This window comes from Xenopus tropicalis, chromosome 4 (assembly GCF_000004195.4).
Source record: "Xenopus tropicalis strain Nigerian chromosome 4, UCB_Xtro_10.0, whole genome shotgun sequence".
NCBI lineage: Eukaryota > Metazoa > Chordata > Amphibia > Anura > Pipidae > Xenopus > Xenopus tropicalis.
Genome location: NC_030680.2, coordinates 66,759,736 through 66,779,551, shown reverse-complemented (window position 1 = coordinate 66,779,551; position 19,816 = coordinate 66,759,736). Strand labels below are relative to the sequence as shown.

General features: G+C 41.0%; 1 protein-coding gene across 3 annotated transcripts in view; it reads right to left on the bottom strand.

Moving 5' to 3' along the window:
• Positions 1-1,901: 1,901 nt before the first annotated feature.
• Positions 1,902-19,816, bottom strand: part of zc3h18 (zinc finger CCCH-type containing 18) — a 67,811-nt gene continuing 49,896 nt past the window's right edge. For 2 of the 3 annotated variants that reach the window (XM_031900798.1, XM_031900797.1), the window contains exons 10-20: positions 14,603-14,896; positions 14,106-14,219; positions 13,260-13,349; positions 10,099-10,245; positions 9,124-9,267; positions 8,577-8,585; positions 7,938-8,098; positions 7,420-7,631; positions 6,757-6,853; positions 5,065-5,161; positions 1,902-2,833 (exon numbers count right to left, since the gene is read on the bottom strand). In XM_031900798.1, coding sequence (XP_031756658.1) covers positions 2,635-2,833; positions 5,065-5,161; positions 6,757-6,853; positions 7,420-7,631; positions 7,938-8,098; positions 8,577-8,585; positions 9,124-9,267; positions 10,099-10,245; positions 13,260-13,349; positions 14,106-14,219; positions 14,603-14,896 — 1,564 coding nt within the window. In that variant the 3' untranslated portion in view covers positions 1,902-2,634. The remainder of the gene's footprint in view (positions 2,834-5,064; positions 5,162-6,756; positions 6,854-7,419; positions 7,632-7,937; positions 8,099-8,576; positions 8,586-9,123; positions 9,268-10,098; positions 10,246-13,259; positions 13,350-14,105; positions 14,220-14,602; positions 14,897-19,816) is intronic. The other variant, XM_031900799.1, reaches the window with a different exon arrangement.

The window sequence follows — 19,816 nt, the reverse complement described above, 5'->3', positions numbered from 1 at the left end:
CTTTGCGAGAGAAAGAGAAACACATTAGCCAGACACATTTTATCTCTAGGGCTGCTCTCTCATTATTTGCCCCTTGAGTTTTGCTAATGAGGCACAAATTACAGCCCCTGGTAGGACAAATTTGGGACATAATTACACAGGTCCTGAAATAACAGAAGGAAATAACTGCCGGTGTCTGAAAATATCCTTTTACTGGTAAGGCCAAGGCCTTCAGTTACAAACACCTCCGTAGAATCTAGGGGATTCCCAGCAACACAAATATGCATTTTTACGGGGCAACTTCAAACGTAAAATTGAGGTTTAGCATGCTTTTGTATTATATATGCCTATAAAAGATTTGCTATACAAACATTGCCTAGAAAACATATATTGTATATTGAGTAAAAAGAGTGCTCCTATGGGTCAGAGGTGTTGCTTTGTATTAAAGAGAACATTCTCTCTCTGAGACACAGGTGAAAAAAGAACCCCTTTGTTTTACTACAAAGCAATTGGTCCCACAATACCATTAATGGCTAAGGCACAGAATGCTCTGACTGACCCAGAAATCACATTGGAGCTGATGCTATGGCATGTGGGAGACAATAGTCACCAGATGTTGCTAGTTTCACAGTAGAAATTAAAAATCATTCTGAAGGTGCATTTTGAATAAACTTTATAATATTTTTCAGTTTTAACAAAAAAAAAAAAAACTGACCTGCCAAGCCCTGCCATAAAGCTGGCCATACACGCACCGATAATATCGTACGAAACCTCGTTTCGTATGATATTCGGTGCGTGTATGGCATGTCGGCGAGTCGACCGATATCGCAGGAAGCTGCTGATATTGGTCGACTCGCCGATCGGACCGGTTAAAAGATTTTGATCGGGCGCCATAGAAGGCGCCTGACCAAAATCTGCCGTCAGGGCTGAATCGGCAGAAGGAGGTAGAAATCCTATTGTTTCTACCTCCTTATCTGCTGTTTCAGCCCTGAACGGTGTGTGGCGGATCTGACTGATTTGGGGGAGATATAGTAGTAACTTTGTAAATAGTCATAACTTGTAAATATAATGATTAAACCCTTTGTCTGCCAGCAACATATATGCTACCTCTTGGTAACAAAAAAAAACAGCCTTCCCATGACGTAGAACTTATATTTCCTGGTTTAAGATTACGAGAAAAACACATTGGTCAGCAACTTTCTTTTCCTTACGTGCACTTAGGGTGAAGACACACAGAGCTACTAGTAGCAGCTACTAAAACAGACAATTCTGATCATTTACCTATAACTGTCTCTACATGTGTTTTAGCAGAGGCAATTTAGTATGGTCTATGGCAGGGTATTTTATAGGGGTTTGCAGCCGTGACAAGCAGCTGCTACTAAGTAGCTCAGTGTGTCTTCACTCTTACCCACCAGGGAAATGGTTATAAAATAAAAAATCTCCGACAAACCTGGCATTAATTACATTTTAGACATAATCATCAGAATCCAATCACTGTCCTTTGTTGAAACCAGCCGTATGTGTAACAAATGTGAGGCCATACATGCACAAATTTGGGATTTTTTTTTTAAATTTTATTTTAGCCTAAATAGACCATTGGTGCATATGCAGCCACTTGTGGGCAGTTTGGACAGAAGATCCAGTGATATCATTAGGTTGCGGTGTTCTTTTCCAGAGAAAAGATCTGGCCTGCCAGTTTCTCCCCTCTGGGTAGGAATAAGTAACTGGCACGTTTACAACTGAGATAGGCAGCAGATCCTTCTCACAAGTAGACTGCTACCTGGCATTTGTAAAGTAACAAATCACTATGGAGCTGTAATGCTCTACGGACTTGGCTACTTTACACAACCTGAATGACCCACTCTTACAACTCACAAGTTGCCCCCCTATGTTAAGAAATGCTAAACAAGTGACAACAAAAAGTGTTTTATCAAAATACTTTATTCCAGGGGTACATCACCCCCAAAAAAATGTCCAAGTCAACAGATAGACATCCCAACAATAGCACTGCATTGGCTTTTTCATCCCAGCTATTCATGTCTGTCCTCCTCCCTCCTAACCTAAAACAGCCTATGACTTAAAATTAAAAATATGCCTAATTCTCATTCAGGATTGAATCGAGAAAATATATATATATTTATAGTTTTTGCCTTGCTTGGAGGACAGACAGAGCAAGTTGCAGGTTGAAGAGTGATGCTGAAGCTTCAGGACACAGCATTGATTTCATTTCCTGTTTAGAGAAGGAAGGCTCTTTGCTAGAGGCAATGAAAGAGCCAAAGAAGCAAAACAATTAAAAAAAAAAAAAAAACAATAAAAAAAAGAACACTCATTGATCGCCAGGAAAGATCAAAGCACATAATTTTATCACCCACAAAACGGTGTCTCATACTCTAGATACTGGAATATTCCCGATCCACTGAGGATTCGGTTGTGTTCCTGTGCAACCATAGGACAAGAGCTAAGACGATGGAGAGATTTTATTCCACAGTGATCTTCCTCTACTTCATGCTTTTGCAAAATTAAGATGAACTTATGGCCAAAATAAAATGAAACAGAGGTGGGGATGGGATTCCCAAAATCCTATGTGGCCACCTTCAAAGCTCAAACTGTATGTATAAAAACACAGAAGTCTTCTTGTTTCTCCTGCAGCTGGGGCTATACTTTCCCAGGAATTTTGGCTCTCTTCCGTGCAATAGCATCCTCCACAGCTTTGAGCTGCTTGAGAAGTTCTTCCCTGCGAGACAATGTGCTGGGCTTGCTTGGCTTGGCAGCTGCAGGAGGGGCATCTGGCCCTTTGCCTGGGATGCTGGTAATTTTGCTTGAGCTTTTCGGCTGTGGGGACAGAGGGCGCTTCCTAAAGTGTATAAGGTAAAATACAGAGTTATAGAAAAGTAGGGTACCAGAACAGTTGAATCTTTGCTCTGGGTAAGGATAGTGACAGTACCATGGAACAAGTTTGTTTTTATCTGAAAAGCCTAGTGTGAGCCTGCGGGTTGGATTATTGGACATATCCCAGACTCTCTTATAATAATAGAGAGTGTGTGAGTGACCGTGTGTGTATGTGTGTGAGTGACCGTGTGTGTATGTGTGTGAGTGACCGTGTGTGTATGTGTGTGAGTGACCGTGTGTGTATGTGTGTGAGTGACCGTGTGTGTATGTGTGTGAGTGACCGTGTGTGTATGTGTGTGAGTGACCGTGTGTGTATGAGTGACCGTGTGTGTGAGTGACCGTGTGTGTGAGTGACCGTGTGTGTGAGTGCGTGTGTGTGCGTGTGTGTGAGTGCGTGTGTGTGTGAGTGCGTGCGTGCGTGTGAGTGCGTGCGAGTGCGTGTGTGAGTGCGTGTGTGTGAGTGTGTGCGAGTGCGTGTGTGAGTGCGTGCGTGTGAGTGCGTGTGTGTGAGTGCGTGTGTGTGAGTGCGTGTGTGTGAGTGCGTGTGTGTGTGCGTGCGTGCGTCTGTGTGTGTGAGACTGTGTGTGTGAGACTGTGTGTGTGAGACTGTGTGTGAGAGACTGTATGTGAGAGACTGTGCGCGTGTGTGTGAGAGACTGTGCGCGTGTGTGTGAGACTGTGTGTGTGTGTGAGACTGTGTGTGTGTGAGAGACTGTGTGTGTGTGTGAGAGACTGTTGTGTGTGTGTGTGTGAGAGACTGTGTGTGTGTGTGTGTGTGAGAGACTGTGTGTGTGTGTGAGAGACTGTGTGTGTGTGTGAGAGACTGTGTGTGTGTGTGAGAGACTGTGTGTGTGTGTGTGTGTGTGTGAGAGACTGTGTGTGTGTGTGTGTGAGAGACTGTGTGTGTGTGTGTGTGAGAGACTGTGTGTGTGTGTGAGAGACTGTGTGTGTGTGTGTGTGAGAGAGACTGTGTGTGTGTGTGAGAGACTGTGTGTGTGTGTGAGAGACTGTGTGTGAGAGACTGTGTGTGAGAGACTGTGTGTGTGTGTGTGTGTGTGTGTGAGACTGTGTGTGTGTGTGTGAGAGACTGTGTGTGTGTGTGTGTGAGAGACTGTGTGTGTGTGTGAGAGAGACTGTGTGTGTGTGAGAGAGACTGTGTGTGTGTGAGAGACTGTGTGCGTGTGAGAGACTGTGTGCGTGTGTGTGAGAGACTGTGTGTGTGTGTGAGAGACTGTGTGTGTGTGTGAGAGACTGTGTGTGTGTGAGAGACTGTGTGTGTGAGAGAGACTGTGTGTGTGAGAGAGACTGTGTGTGTGTGTGTGTGTGTGTGTGAGAGACTGTGTGTGTGTGTGAGAGACTGTGTGTGTGTGTGTGAGAGACTGTGTGTGTGTGTGTGAGACTGTGTGTGTGTGAGAGACTGTGTGTGTGTGTGAGAGACTGTGTGTGTGTGTGAGAGACTGTGTGTGTGTGTGAGAGACTGTGTGTGTGTGTGAGAGACTGTGTGTGTGTGTGTGAGAGACTGTGTGTGTGTGTGAGAGACTGTGTGTGTGTGTGTGAGAGACTGTGTGTGTGTGTGTGTGTGAGAGACTGTGTGTGTGTGTGTGTGTGTGAGAGACTGTGTGTGTGTATGTGAGAGAGACTGTGTGTGTGTGTGTGAGAGAGACTGTGTGTGTGTGTGTGTGAGAGACTGTGTGTGAGACTGTCTCCAGCATTAATCTGAAGTGGGTCACAGGCAGGTGGCAGCTAGACTGCCCCAGCCCTCCCCACCCCCAATGACAAGCACACTCCTTTTCCAATTCTTTCCACCTGCCATTGCTCAGCCACATCAGAGATAGGTGGATTGGACATATGTATGTAAGTGATGACGGCTCCACATTTTGGGTTGGGTCCAGATCAGTTTACAGTCAGGTCCACATAAACTAGACACAACCTAGAAATCCTATATACACACATCTGGTTATATGCTATAAAAATGATGCTTCCCTACTTTCCAGAGACTACTGTAAACATCTCGAAAGTAGCTTTATAATAAGGGTTTAGACCGAAGGGCTGGGCACAATGATGTTATCAGAATTTAATTTAAAGACTCAACAGCAAAAACTGAATTTTAGCTTTTTAAAAAAATATAAGAATTGTTTTTCTTTAATGAGCTAATAATAACACTAGAATTACAAAGGAGAAGTTTGCAAAACGTACCTCTCTGTCTGAGTGGGCGCTGGTTTTGGATTCTGAACCCGTTGGCGGTCAGGTTTTGGAGAAGGTGGTTTTGCAGTTTGCTTGCGATCTCGAATAGCTGTTAGACACAATTATATAGAAACATATTTATGTATCCTTTAAGACAATAAGTTATTTTCTCTCTCTTTTATGCTAACTTAACCATATCACCAGTTCCACTTAATGTATGGGAAGCCACAAGGCTCTGTACTTGGTCCGTTGTTATCTCCCTATACTATATGATTTTATTATGTATTGTTACTGTTATAACTTACTGTTTCTATAAAAACACATGCAGAGTTGCCTTTTGTTTTTAAATGATCCCAGGTGATATTCAATTAAGGGCAAGTAAAGCACAGAGTAAATATAGGAGGATTACAAATTTATAAAAAATCAGGGACTCAAAGTTGTTGGGCTGAATTGATTACATTTCATATAAATGCAATTAATGCTCAATTTTTTTTTTAGACGTGTCCCCGATTTTACACATCTTCTAAAAACCTTAAAATATAGCCCTAATTAGTGTTAGGACTGCTGTACCACTTTCCTTGGCCAACAGCCCTATGCCTCTTAATTGAGAGCAGAGGGGTGCAACCCAAAATGAACTTGTGTGTTATCCAGCACAACCCTCCCCCACTAACCCTTGGGCATTGTACATAACCTCTCTGGGATGCAGGGTAACTGATGCATGTGAAACACTGGTACCCTGCAATCCAGGAAGACCCACTGAAAATGCTCAAAGCCATGAAAGAATAAAAAGAGAAGGGTCGCATTAATAAAGCCCACACAGTAAGCCCATTGCATGGGGCCTACCAGAAGTGTCAAAGTGCTGCTGGTTGTGTGAAACGGCACAGTAGCTCTATGACTTTAAAAAAAAAAAAAAAAAAAATACTTTTATCTTTACTTTCCCTTAAAACAGTTCTGGGGGTTGGACACATGTCATGTCAAATTTTATCAGAAAATCCATAAAATGTAGAGTCAGCATATTACCCACTTTTCAAATAGAGGAAGAGATTGCAGATGCAGATACATTTCTATTCTTACATGACCTTTACAAGCATTTGATTACAAATAGCCCGAAGGAAGAAGAATCACTGTTAATTGATTTTATACTGTATTTGTTCACACACTTTTAGGAGCACAGACAAAAAAAATAGGGGAGACCTATTTTTAGTACTAGTATATATTATTTTAAGAAGCAAAAACATTGACACTGAAGCAAACTGAGGCATTTCTGGAATAACGCAGTACTTGCCATAAACACTATGCAAGGACTGCAGAAAGGAATGCATGCAAACCTGTCTGTATTTAGAATGTTCCGATTGCTCGCAGGATTAACTACAGAAAATGCATACAAATGCTTCTGGCTTTATTGAAGATTTAAAGAATTTACACAAAAATATGGAAAAATTTAAGTTTATTTAAGGTATCACTGGTTCTATCTGCTGCCTTGTGATGCAAGCGATAGGAAAAGGTAGTTATTAGTGCAGAGTACACTGACAAGATCTGTGTGCGTGTGTATTTTGGACACGCATGCAAAAGGTACTTTCTTATAGTAACATTTCATGAAATAAGTGGCATCACTCTCCCCCAATTATCAAAACTTGATCTCAGAGATAAATTTCACAGATTTTGCGACTCTTGTGTCTTGACTCAATGTAAAGAACAACTTACTTCTGTCTGGTGACAAATTGGGCTTCTTGGCAGGGGGTGAGGCCGGTCTGTCCTTGTCTGCTGGTTCATAACGTTTCCTGTTCCCTTTGTCTGCCAACTGAAAGATACAGTGAGTAGAAAAATACATTAGGAGTGGTAAGTAAAGATAACCACTTTCTAACTAAATTAGTGTACTTATGGTAAAATGCATTCAATTACAAAAAAAAAAAAAAAACACACAAGAATAAAATGAACCCGTATCAGTGATGCAAGACAAATCCCCACTGTTGATGAAATTGCAGCCAAGGCCAAACAACTAGTTTTGTCATTATGTCAATGTTTGCAGAGCTTCACCATATTTAGCACATTTCCTAATAACGCACATGCAGAGAAAAGTCAAAGGCTAGGAAATCACAGCAGTCGGTTGAGGCTGTGCTTGGTAGAAAAGGAGTTAAAGGGATTTCCAGCGTGGTTTCCGCTTTCTGTGCTTCCTCGTGTCCTTCTCCACCTGGCAAGCAGCCAAGGAGACATTAGCATTGTACAATGTAATGGGACTTTTTTTTTTGTTAACAGGTCAAAGGAGCTTTTAGAGAATAATAAACTCTGAACAGGTACATTTTCAGTTACTGGTTTGCAAACACTGATGTCAACATACAGCCAAATAAAAGAGTGAGATTCAAGCACCTTATTAAGGAGAGTCAGTTTGATGTCCTTGTGGGCGCTGAAACCGATTGGGGCTGCTGGTACAAGAGGAAGTGGCGGCTGAGCTGGTTTATTAGCAGAAATGGTTTTTGCCACTTTAGCAGGAGCAGCTTTAAGAGGCTGGGAGGAGCCCATTTCCCGTGACCTTTTCTCTTCTTTAGACAGTCTTTGCTCTTCTTTTTTAGTTTTGTCCCCTAAAGAAGATATTATAAGATGCATGAAAGGAAGGAAGAGTTTTCTGGCCACAACATTAAGCCTATAGCAGGCCATTATAACTGCTAAAGTTATGCATTTAACATGTTGCCAAATTTGCAATACACAGAGGTATAAAAAAAATATGCATAGAAAAAATGTTCTATGAACCAAGTAAGCCATATACTAAACCTTTATTGCCTCTTTAAAGATAAGTACATGGTATCCTTATAAACAAAGTAACAATTCCCTTCAAACATTTAATATCATTAGCCAGCTGCTTATTTTTGAGCGGCTGCAGCTGTTACCTTTTTCCCTCTTGGCCTGGGCAGGTGTGGGAGAGCGGGAGCTAGCAGAAGAGATGGGACTGGCAAGGTCAGCATACATATCATCAGAGTCTGCACTGCGCACAGAGCTGCTGCTAGAGGAAATACTTGATGCTGCAGAGACACTGCTCACACTTAGGGATCTGAAATAAATTTATTGCGTAAGAGCATTTAAGAACACATAACCAGGCTGGGCTGCCAAGAAAGGGACACATTTATCAGTACAGGACAGAATTTGATCATGTGCATTGTACAAGGTGTGCTCTTTGATGCCTGTGACTATAAGGTGTTTCAATAGCAACATGTGCATATGGTGCAGAAATAGTATTTGGCCCAATTTTAAAACAAAACAAAACAAAAAAAAGAGCCACAGAGAAGAGGCAGTTATCAGAATTGCCTTGCTATAAAGCTATCAGTCCCATAAATGAAAACCTGTACACTACTTTAATACAGTATAGAATATTAAAAGTACTCCACCAATATAATGGCAGGTTGTTATAAGGTCATGAATATTTCTCATCGTTTACTTCTACAGCATTGCATATACTTCTCATCTGTGGCACCAAGACAGTTTGAAGTTAATTTGTCTGAAATTCTTCAACAGAATGGTGTTCCACCTACCTCGATTTCCTGGTGACGGCAACAAGAAAAAAAAAGAAAAAAAAAAAGCACTGTTAAAATGGTTTTTAGATATACCTTTTGAAAGTTCCAATAAGCAGGCCTCCATTTTGCTGTATACACCCTGCTACTGTGTAGCCCTTAATTTCTATTGGTTGGTATTCCTTTAAATTTTGCTTGTGTTTTCCATGTGTATAGCCTATGACTAAGTGCTTAACAGCACGAAACACGCAAGGCTTTTTATTGACATGGAACTTATTCTGTAATTCAGGTATTTTGATTTTTTTATACCCTGTTAACAACTGTATTGATTATGTCCCTGACTATCTTTGCAATCACAGTTTAATCTGCTCCTTTGGCTGTAGGTTTAGGGCTGGGGCACCCAAACCAGACGTTTCTACTGGTGAGTTACTATTTTCACTGACAGGGGCCTAATTTCGTGTTTTGTTCATTCAATCCCTGTTATGCTTGAAAATTAAGTCTAATATAACCTGTTTGTATATATTTATACAATAAATTGCAGTGATTAAGGTATCAATTGCAACCATACCTGGATTTCCTTGAAGCAGATGGAGAGGGTGAGACAGATGAGGAACTGGAGCGAGAAGATCTGGATAGTGAACGAGACCCCGATCTGGAACTAGAGCCACTGTAGCTGCTAGCACTGCCACTGATACTGCCGCTTATAGTTCTCCTTAGAGTAAGACATGGTTATTTTAGGTGGTGTATTCTATTTTAGAACTGCTACTAAAAGTTACAATGAAAAACTGCAGAAATATTCTTGGCACCTTAATTTATATTAAAGGTGTGGTTCACCTTTAAGTTAACTTTTACTATGTTATAGAATAGCCTATTCTAAGCAACGTTTCAACTGGTCTTCATTATTTATTTCTTATAGTTATTTTTATCTATTTGCCTTTTTCTTCGTACTGTTTGCAGCTTTCAAATGGGGGTCACTGACCGCAGCACCCTAAAAACTATTGCTGTGAGGTTACAGTTTTATTAGTATTGTTGCTTTTTATTACTTGTTTTTCAAACCACATCCTGGGTGCTAAGGTAAGCTGGACCCTAGCAACCAGATAGCTGCTGAAATTCCAAACGGGAGAGCTGCTGAATAAAAAGTGAACTAAAAAAAACTACACAAAATAAAAAGTGAAGACCAATTGCAAATTGTCTCAGAATATTACTCTCTACATCATAGTATAAAGTTAACTCAAAGATGAACACAACCCCTTTAAGCAATCGGATTATATTTGTGAAACTATACTTGTCTACCTACAGTCTCCGGGTCACTCCCCAATTACCAAAACCTCCACCCATGACCCACCCAAGCCCCACCTACTCCCCCCCAAAAACCTATTCAGGACCTGTAAATTGTGCTTTTCTGTTTGGGCCCTTCTCTGACATGGAGCCCCTTAGTGCAGCACGCCCCCTCTTTACACAACTGATGGCGGCCCTGCCTGAGATTATAATCTAGGCTCCAACTACTACTGGCAGCACCATGCCAGCCCTCGGTATAATTTACCTCATTGGAGGAGCTTTCCTTGTTACCTCCTTTGGTCTGCCAATTCTATTATCTCCCGGTTTTGAGAGGTCTGGAGCACTTTTTGGCGGTTTCACATTCAACACTGTCACCGGCGGAGGGGCAGGCTTTTTCACAATTTGCTTTTCTCTAAATTGAAAATAGAAAAAACACAAAAAAACTAATTAACAAAAAAAAACAAACTTGCCTAATGTTCTCTGCTAATAATAACATGATCAAAACTATTTTTTACAGCAGCTCATAATTTGTCTGGCAATGGAAAGACCCTGTGGTCTATGTCCCTGTTTCTGTCCCAATAAACTGGGCTTGGGTTGGAATATACTGTATGTCTTTATTTATAAAGCGCTACTTATGTATGCAGCGCTGTACAGTAGAATACATTAATACAAACAGGGGGTTAAAGATAATGGATAATTACAAAGTACAACAATAAATACAAATAAATACAAGGTACAGTTGCAATAAGAGTCAGAAAACACAAGATGAAGGAGGTCCCTGCCCCGTAGAGCTTACAATCTATATGGGAGGGGTAACTAACAGACACAAATGGGCAAATGTAAGTGCTGTAGGTCACAGTGGGTGACATTACAATATAAGTGCCAGTTCCCAGATCAGGTGCTGGGTGAGTGCTCCAAAAGGTAGTCTTTAAGTTTAGTTTTAAAAAGACTGGGGGAGGATTCTCTCCGGAGGAAATCAGGGAGGGCATTCCAAATGTAAGGGGCAGCAAGGAAGAAAGGTTTAAGGCGGGAAACAGCAGTGGTAGTGGAAGGTGCAACCAAGCGGTTGCTCTGCGAGGAACGAAGGAGTTGGCCAGGAACGTACGGAGACACAAGGGAAGAGATGTAGTGAGGAGCAGAGGGATGGAGGGCTTTGAAGGTTAAGAGAAGGAGTTTGTAAAATATTCTTTGTTTAATAGGAAGCCACGATAAGGACTTTAGCAGGGGAAGGGCCTGAACTCTCCTGGATGAGAATTCTGGCAGCAGTGTTTAATATAGACTGTAGGGGGGAAAGATGGGAGTTAGGGAGGCCGGTTAGTAGCAGGTTACAGTAGTCAAGTCGGGATAGGATGAGAGCATGCATGAGCAGCTTAGCTGTTGCAGTAGAAAGAAAGGGACGGATTTTGGCAATATTGCGTAAGAAAAAGTGACAGGTTTTGACAGTCAAAGATCACCCCCAAACAACGCATGGAATTGACAGGGTTGATGAAGGTGCCTTCAATAGAGATAGAAAAGGGGGGAGTAGGACCAGGCTTAGGCGGAAAGATCATTAGTTCAGTTTTTGTTAGGTTCAGTTTGAGGTGGCATTGGTTCATCCAATTGGAGATAGCCAGGAGGCAGTTAGAGATTTGAGTCTCAGTTTCGACTGCTAACGAAGGGGTCGTAAAGTAAATTTGGGTATCATCAGCATACAGATGATATTTAAAGGAACAGTAACACCAAAAAATGAAAGTGTATAAAAGTAACTAAAATATAATATGCTGCTGCCCTGCACTGGTAAAAGTTGTGTGTTTACTTCAGAAAGTCTACTATAATTTATATAAATAAGCTGCTATGTAGCCATGGGGGCAGCCATTCAAAGGAGAAAAGGCACAGGCACATAGCAGATAACAGATAAAACACTATTGTATTCTACAGAGCTTATCTGTTATCTGTTATGTAACCTGTGCCTTTTCTCCTTTTTTCCAGCTTGAATGGCTGCCCCCGTGGCTACACAGCAGCTTATTATATAAATTATAGTAGTGTTACTGTAGCAAACACACCAGTTTTACCAGTGCAGGGCAACAGTGCATTATATTTTTATTACTTTAAAGCTCTTTCATTTTTTAGTGTTACTGTTCCTTTAAAGCCAAATGAATGGATAAGATCTCCCAAAGACAGCGTGTGAAGGGAGAACAACAACGGCCCAAGTACAGAGCCTTGGGGTACCCCCACATTAAGAGGGACTGGAGATGAGGTTTTGTTAGCATAGGAGACAGTGAATGAACGGTTAGAGAGGTAGGAAGAGATCCAGGATGCAGCCTGACTACGGAGACCAATCAAATGCAGAATTTGCATCAGGAGGGAGTGGTCAACCGTATCAATCGCAGCCGATAGATCTAGGAGGATTAGTACGGAAAAGTGACCATTGGCTTTGGCAACCTGAAGATCATTTGTAACTCTGCACAACGTTGTCTCAGTAGAGTGCGCAGGCCGAAAGCCAGATTGCAAAGGAACAGTAACACCAAAAAATGTATATATTTCAAAGAAGTTAAACTATAATGTACTGCTGCCCTGCACTGGTAAAAGTTTTGTGTTTGCTTCAGAAACATTACTAGAGTTTATATAAACCCTGGTGTGTAGCCATGGGGGCAGCCATTCAAAAGAAGAAAAGGCACAGGTTATATAGCAGCTAACAGATAAACCCCGTAGAATACAATGGTGTCTTATCTGTTATCTGCTATGTAACCTGTGCCTTTTCTCCTTTTTTCCAGCTTGAATGGCTGCCCCCATGGCTACACAGCAGCTTATTTATATAAACTATAGTAGTGTTCCTGAAGCAAACACCTCAGTTTTACCAGTGCAGGGCCACAGTAAATTATATTTCAATTACTTTAAAACACTTTCATTTTTTGGTGTTACTGTTCCTTTAATATATGGTTGTTACTAGCTCTTCAGAACAATTGTGGCAAGTACAGAAAGCAATCAAATAGCCTTTCAGAGTTGGGGTGGCCATACAAGAGTAGATTTAAGCTGCCGATTCGGCCCCTACAGACCAATACAGCAGCTTATCTGCTTGTGTATGGGAGTGGGCATATGCCCAGTGGGCATACTGGGGAAAGATCTGCTCGTTTGGCAAGGTCTTATAATGTATGGCTAGCTTTGAACCACCTGTGTAAAGTACTTTTCTTTATTTATAGCTAAAGACATTGACAGCAACAGTAGGAAGGAAGAGCTTTGCGATCATCATTTTTTGGCAAACTGATTCTATGTGGTAGGTAGGGCAGGTAGTAGGGTTTTTTTAAAGTTTGTCAGTACTTTATAATTAAAAGACAAAAAGGCAGGATTTAATTATAAGAACAGAACATATTTTCACACATTGTGCATATTGCCCTAACGTAAGCTACCATTCCCCTTCCCACTTCTACCATTTCTATATCTACTTACCCTTTAGCTGCATTAGGCTCCCCTTTTGTTTTCATGGGTCCTTTGTGTGGAGAAGGTGAAGGTGAGGGGGATGAGGAGAATGATCGAGATCTAAAGGCAGAACAATAAAACACTTAACATTAGTAGATTACAAGGATATGAGCATAAATCCAGAGCAGCTAATTTAACAAAGATGTAAGTAGGAAGAAACATTTCAAATTCTATCATGAAAAATGTTATACCCTTTTGTGTTGTGCTTAAGAACAAGCACTCACTATAGAGAATGAGAAGGGGCAGTCTTTTTATAATTTTTAATAATAATAATATAATAATATGGTTTGGAACAGTTACCTAAGCCTGGCCCCCTGTTCTCCTGCTGATCTGGCTGACTACTTTGAGACTCCCTGCACACGCTGTCAATAAGGAAAGTAACATCACAGTGCAGTGCATTGTGGATTAGGTAGTTCCTGAATGCTGTCTGTAAACTGTGGAGAAGTTGTTACAATAAGTAACATTAATGTTTTAGTCTCTTCTCCCGTATTTTGATCAAGACTATTTTCGCCTTGTTTCAAAAAGCTAATATCTTTCCCTGTGGTTCTTTTATAATATAATCTAGAAAATGAAAGCAATTCTTCATCAAAAAGTTTCCAAATATTTTCCCCCAATCTAAATTACTCAGCATTACACGCTGTACATTTTCTTTGTGTTGTGATACTCGTCTGACTGCTAAGGACAGTTTGATTACGCAGTTCTCTCTGGGAAAAGTTACAAACAACAACATAACCCTATCCTGCAATTGTTAATGAACGTATCAGACAGACTGAAATGAACGCTATTAGACGGAAGAGAGCACAATCAAGCGATTACCTGGACCCGCTGCCAGAGAATGAGCTGCGACGGGACGATTGGCTTGAATAGGAAGAATAAGAGGATGATCTAGAGCGAGAGGAGCCAGTGTATGAGGAGGACCGGGAAGATGACCTAAAACACAAATTATGCATGGTAATATTTAGCGAAGTCGTAATTTGTTAATAAATGTGGAGGTTGGGACAATTTTTTAAGTCTGCTAATTTCCCATGACTATAAAGGAGCTTTTAACCAAGATACTGGAGGTGATAAGGAATATTACACTTGTATAAACCTCACGCTTTAGGTGCACCACTGCCATAGGTTAAATGAAAGTCACTTATGGGATAACTCAACCCTTTTGGTGCACAGCTACCATGGCTTACTATAATTGTTACTTTATTTGCTTTAATTTTCAAAATGCAAATACAAAAATGTTATTACTTTTCTTTCTCAGTTAAGGTTTAGCAAGAGTAAACTTTCCAAGAACCTAACAATGTCAATTCTGTTCTTCTCACCTTGAGGAGTTGGACCCTGATGCAGAGGAGCCAGATGAGTGCCTCCGTCTCCTTCCTCGGCTGGGTGATGCAGACATACCAGGCTTCTTTTTTGGAGACTTGGACCGACGCCATGGATCCTTCCACTCATCAGCTCTTTTTATCTGTGAGGAGCCAGTTGTTGCAGGGGTAGCAGAAGTGGCAGCAGCGGCGGCCGCAGCGACTGCTACAGCAGCAGCAGCAGCAGAGGTAGCAGTATTGGTAGCTGCCAAAGCAGTAGTAGAGGCCTCCTTTTTTGCTGCATCAGTTGGGCGGCTGCGAAGGCAATAAAAGAAAAAACAGAATAAATGACAGTTCAAGGACAAATCTATCAGGATAAAAAATTTTAAACAACTGTTATAATATGTAGTACAGATGTCGCTAGACAAGGGCTCAGCAGAGCCAGGGCATTCTGAGCTCCGAAAAAGCTATAGAGCTACACACACACGTAAGCGCTCAAGCTGTTAGCACTTGTATTTAAAGAAAACATTTGCTTACCCAGACCACAGAAAAGCATATACATGTTCTGATTTTGCATGTTTAGTAGATGGAAAAATACGGTCATCATGCTGCTGGGTTGGGGGCATGTACCCCTACAAAGCTACTATGCAGATCCATAAAAACAAGACCCATAAAGGTACATCAAAAAAAGAGCGGGAACAATTATAAAGCAGGCACATGTTTTACTATGCAAACATGAGACTTGCAAACTCTTTCCAATGCCACAAAGCCAAGATTTTAAAGAAGACTTCATGAAAACATGAAATATAATTACTGGCCTGTAAAAACTAAAAGCAAACATACAAAGGACCCCAAGGAGCATCATCTCTTTTGCGTTAGAAGACAAAGTGGTTTCCATTGTATGCTGTGTGCAGAAAGAAGTGGGGCAGAATTGCCATGCAATGTACATCTTACTGGGGCATCTGCCAGTATTTCTAATTGAGATACAGCGGTTAACTTGCTACAAATAATTTTACCTTTACTTTTCACTACTAGTTCCTAAAACAAACAAGCAGAAGAGCTGAAAATCTAAAAGACCTGTAAAATAATTGACCTGTATTAAGAATCAGAATCCAGGAAAATAAATACTGCAAATTACATTTACAAAGAACAAATTAAACATTCTCTATAATTTATGGATATTGGACATTTGAGAATTATTATAAAAAAAACAATTGCATGAGACACCCTGTCTGGTTGCACATGTTTCAGAATTAGGCCAAGGCAAGTCTAGAGGAAAGTGAATTTCTCAGTACCCCAACTAGGAAAGAATGCTCTCTGAAGGAAAAAAATGCAAAACAGTAAGAAAATATGCCTTAAGGTATTCACTTCTATTCCACTATGTTCACCTGTATGCAGTAGGAAAACATACCAATAATGTCACCAGTGCAAATAGACTGAGATTCTCTGGAAAAAGTCATTTTTACATGAGAAAGATTTATAGTTGTGCAACTTTTTAACTATTCAAGCAGATTCATATACAAATAAGCGGTACATTTCTAGAGTAAACTTCAGCCTCTTCTATTAGTGGATCACACCAGCACTGAGGTTATGTACAACAATGGTGTAAATTTCCAGAGTAAATTAAAATACACAAAACTGTTTTTGTAATTGTATAGCATTTTATGGGAGATAGAATAAGGATAAAAATCCCCTGATCCAGCAGTGTAAGGCTGCTGCGGGGGCCAATTGGGGGGTGCAGGGGCCCCTGAAGCAGTAGCCCTGGTGGGCCCTGCACCCCCCAGTCTGACCGTACACACGTTATGAACAAAGCAACTATAAAAAACGGCTATATACCTAGACAGAATCAATAATGCAGGCAAAATGTCCAACTCTGTAACAAAAATTAATAAAAGAAAGTAAAAGTTCCAAATATCTGAAATTAAAGTACTTGGAGAATAAAAACAAAGATCAATGTACGATTCAGGAAAAAGGAATGCCATCAAGCAGATGAGATTTCTAGCAGTCGCACTACTATTTATTGCCTCATATGCAATTACAATTACATACATGCAGCAACCAGGGTTATTTGATTCTAGGGAAAAGGTCAATTACAGAATGTATAGGTTGCCTCATTAGGTTTATCACTTTTATGCGTCATATTTGTTGTGAGGCTGAGCAGTTACTTCTTTGATAATATGATCGAAGTACTAATACCAACCTTCCCCTAGAGGAACTGCTAGAAACTCACAACAAATATGACGCATAAAAGTGATAAACAGCACAAGAGAGGTAAGGAGTTCACCACATATGATCACCCTTACTGTTGTCCAAAGGAGCCGTCACTCAAACTTTGTCTAGGAAATCTTACTTGACTATTTGTCCAGCAGGACCATGACCATAGTTTTTTTTTTTGTTTGGTGTTTCTGACCTATTAATTACTTTATATGCATTTACATGTAAATAAAATAGAGGATCTCTTTTCTGGAAACCTAAAATCAAGGGAAGGCCATCTTCCATACAGTCCATTTTAAGCTATTCATTCTAATTTTAAAAAAAATCCTTTTTCTCTGTAATAATAAAACAATACCTTGTACCCAACTAAGCTGTATAGATCCATAATGGTGGAAAATCAACTTTACTGGATTTATATAATGTTTAAATATTTGTTTGTGCACAAGGTATGGCGATCCAAATTACACATAATACACGGCATATGAAGAAAGTACTGCACCAGTACTCTGTGCAGATTAAAGGAGAAAGAAAGGTAAAAACTAAGTAAGCTTTATCAGAAAGGTCTATGTAAATACAGCCATAAGCACTCACAGAAATGCTGCACGGAGTCCTCTGTCAAAAGATTTGTTGTCTGTTTTCCTGTGCCAGAGACACGCAGCTCTCTCCTCTCTCCTGCTCCCCCCTCCCTCAAGAATGCTAAGAACTCACTACCCCCCCCTTAGGAATGTGGATCTGAGCCAATTGGCAAGAAGCTTCCTCAGTCTTACAAACTGAGCATGTATACCGGTCTGGATCTCGGTGCAGGAGTAAGGCATTATGGCAGTGGTTCTCAACCTTCCTAATGCCACAACCCTTTAATACAGTTCCTCATGTTGTGATGACCCCCAACCATAAAATTATTCCTAAGACCATTGGAAATGTGTGTTTTCCGATGGTCTTAGGCGACCCCTGTGAAAGGGTTGTTCGACCCCCAGGGGTCCCTCTTTGGCTTCTGATCATCTGAACAGATGAAATATGGGGAGACTTAAGGGCACTATTGAGACAACTGAAGGTATGCCTGCAGCTTGAGATTAACTCTTTCTTAGCCTTTCCTTCTCCTTTAATGACTACTGTGGCCATCCATAAGTTGGGCTATACAGCGCTCATTCAATAGCTTGACCCAAGCCAATGAATGGATCACAGAAAGGGCTAATGCAGGCCTGTCAGGAGAGATTTATTAGAAGGCTCACATGGCCCTTGCTGAATGTGATTATTATTGATAATGGTCAGCAGTCTGTTTGGCTCCATATAATGTCTAATAAGCTATCAAGGCAGTCTGAAGTCTGATGTGTAGGGACAGCTTATATTTTAATCTAGCAGGAGTGGCAAAAGCCATTAGTACCAAAACACTGCATACATATATTATCTGCTATGAAAAAAAAAAAAAACACACTATAGCCAAACTGAAAGTTCTCTAATCAGTTTACAAAAGAAAAAAACAGGTAAAACAGGTTTTAGTTTACAAATAGTTTCATGCTGCATTAACAGGTCTTCTAGTTCCCTAGAATGATCTTAATGCAATCTATTTTCCACAGAAAAGGCCCAAATATTTTCCTTGACCCTTTTTGTATCCACAATTTAACCATTCAGGTAACAGCGGGAACTTACCAAGGCCAGCTCTGAATCAGCCCAAAATCTTATGTACAGGTCATTCTCAAAAAATTAGCATATTGTGATAAAGTTCATTATTTTCTGTAATGTACTGATAAACATTAGGCTTTCATATATTTTAGATTCATTACACACAACAGAAGTAGTTGAAGCCTTTTATTGTTTTAATATTGATGATTGTGGCATACAGCTCATGAAAACCCAAAATTCATATCTCAAAAAATTAGCATATTTCATCCGACCAATAAAAGAAAAGTGTTTTTAATACAAAAAAAGTCAACCTTCAAATAATTATGTTCAGTTATGCACTCAATACTTGGTTGGGAATCCTTTTGCAGAAATGACTGCTTCAATGCGGCGTGGCATGGAGGCAATCAGCCTGTGGCACTGCTGAGGTGTTATGGAGGCCCAGGATGCTTCAATAGCAGCCTTAAGCTCATCCAGAGTGTTGGGTCTTGTGTCTCTCAACTTTCTCTTCACAATATCACACAGATTCTCTATGGGGTTCAGTTCAGGAGAGTTGGCAGGCCAATTGAGCACAGTAATACCATGGTCAGTAAACCATTTACCAGTGGTTTTGGCACTGTGAGCAGGTGCCAGGTCGTGCTGAAAAATGAAATCTTCATCTCCATAAAGCTTTTCAGCAGATGGAAGCATGAAGTGCTCCAAAATCTCCTGATAGCTAGCTGCATTAACCCTGCCCTTGATAAAACACAGTGGACCAACACCAGCAGCTGACATGGCACCCCGGACCATCACTGACTGTGGGTACTTGACACTGGACTGCAGGCATTTTGGCATTTCCCTCTCCCCAGTCTTCCTCCAGACTCTCGCACCTTGATTTCCGAATGACATGCAAAATTTGCTTTCATCCGAAAAAAGTACTTTGGACCACTGAGCAACAGTCCAGTGCTGCTTCTCTGTAGCCCAGGTCAGGCGCTTCTGCCACTGTTTCTGGTTCAAAAGTGGCTTGACTTGGGGAATGCACCTGTAGCCCATTTCCTGCACATGCCATTTCAGTCCACTGCTTCCGCAGGTCCCCCAAGGTCTGGAATCGGTCCTTCTCCACAATCTTCCTCAGGGCCCGGTCACCTCTTCTCGTTGCGCAGCGTTTTCTGCCACACTTTTTCCTTCCCACAGACTTCCCACTGAGGTGCCTTGATGCAGCACTCTGGGAACAGTCTATTCGTTCAGAAATTTCTTTCTGTGTCTTACCCTCTTGCTTGAGGGTGTCAATCATGGCCTTCTGGACAGCAGTCAGGTCGCCAGTCTTACCCATGATTGCGGTTTTGAGTAATGAACCAGGCTGGGAGTTTTTAAAAGCCTCAGGAATCTTTTGCAGGTGTTTAGAGTTAATTAGTTGATTCAGAT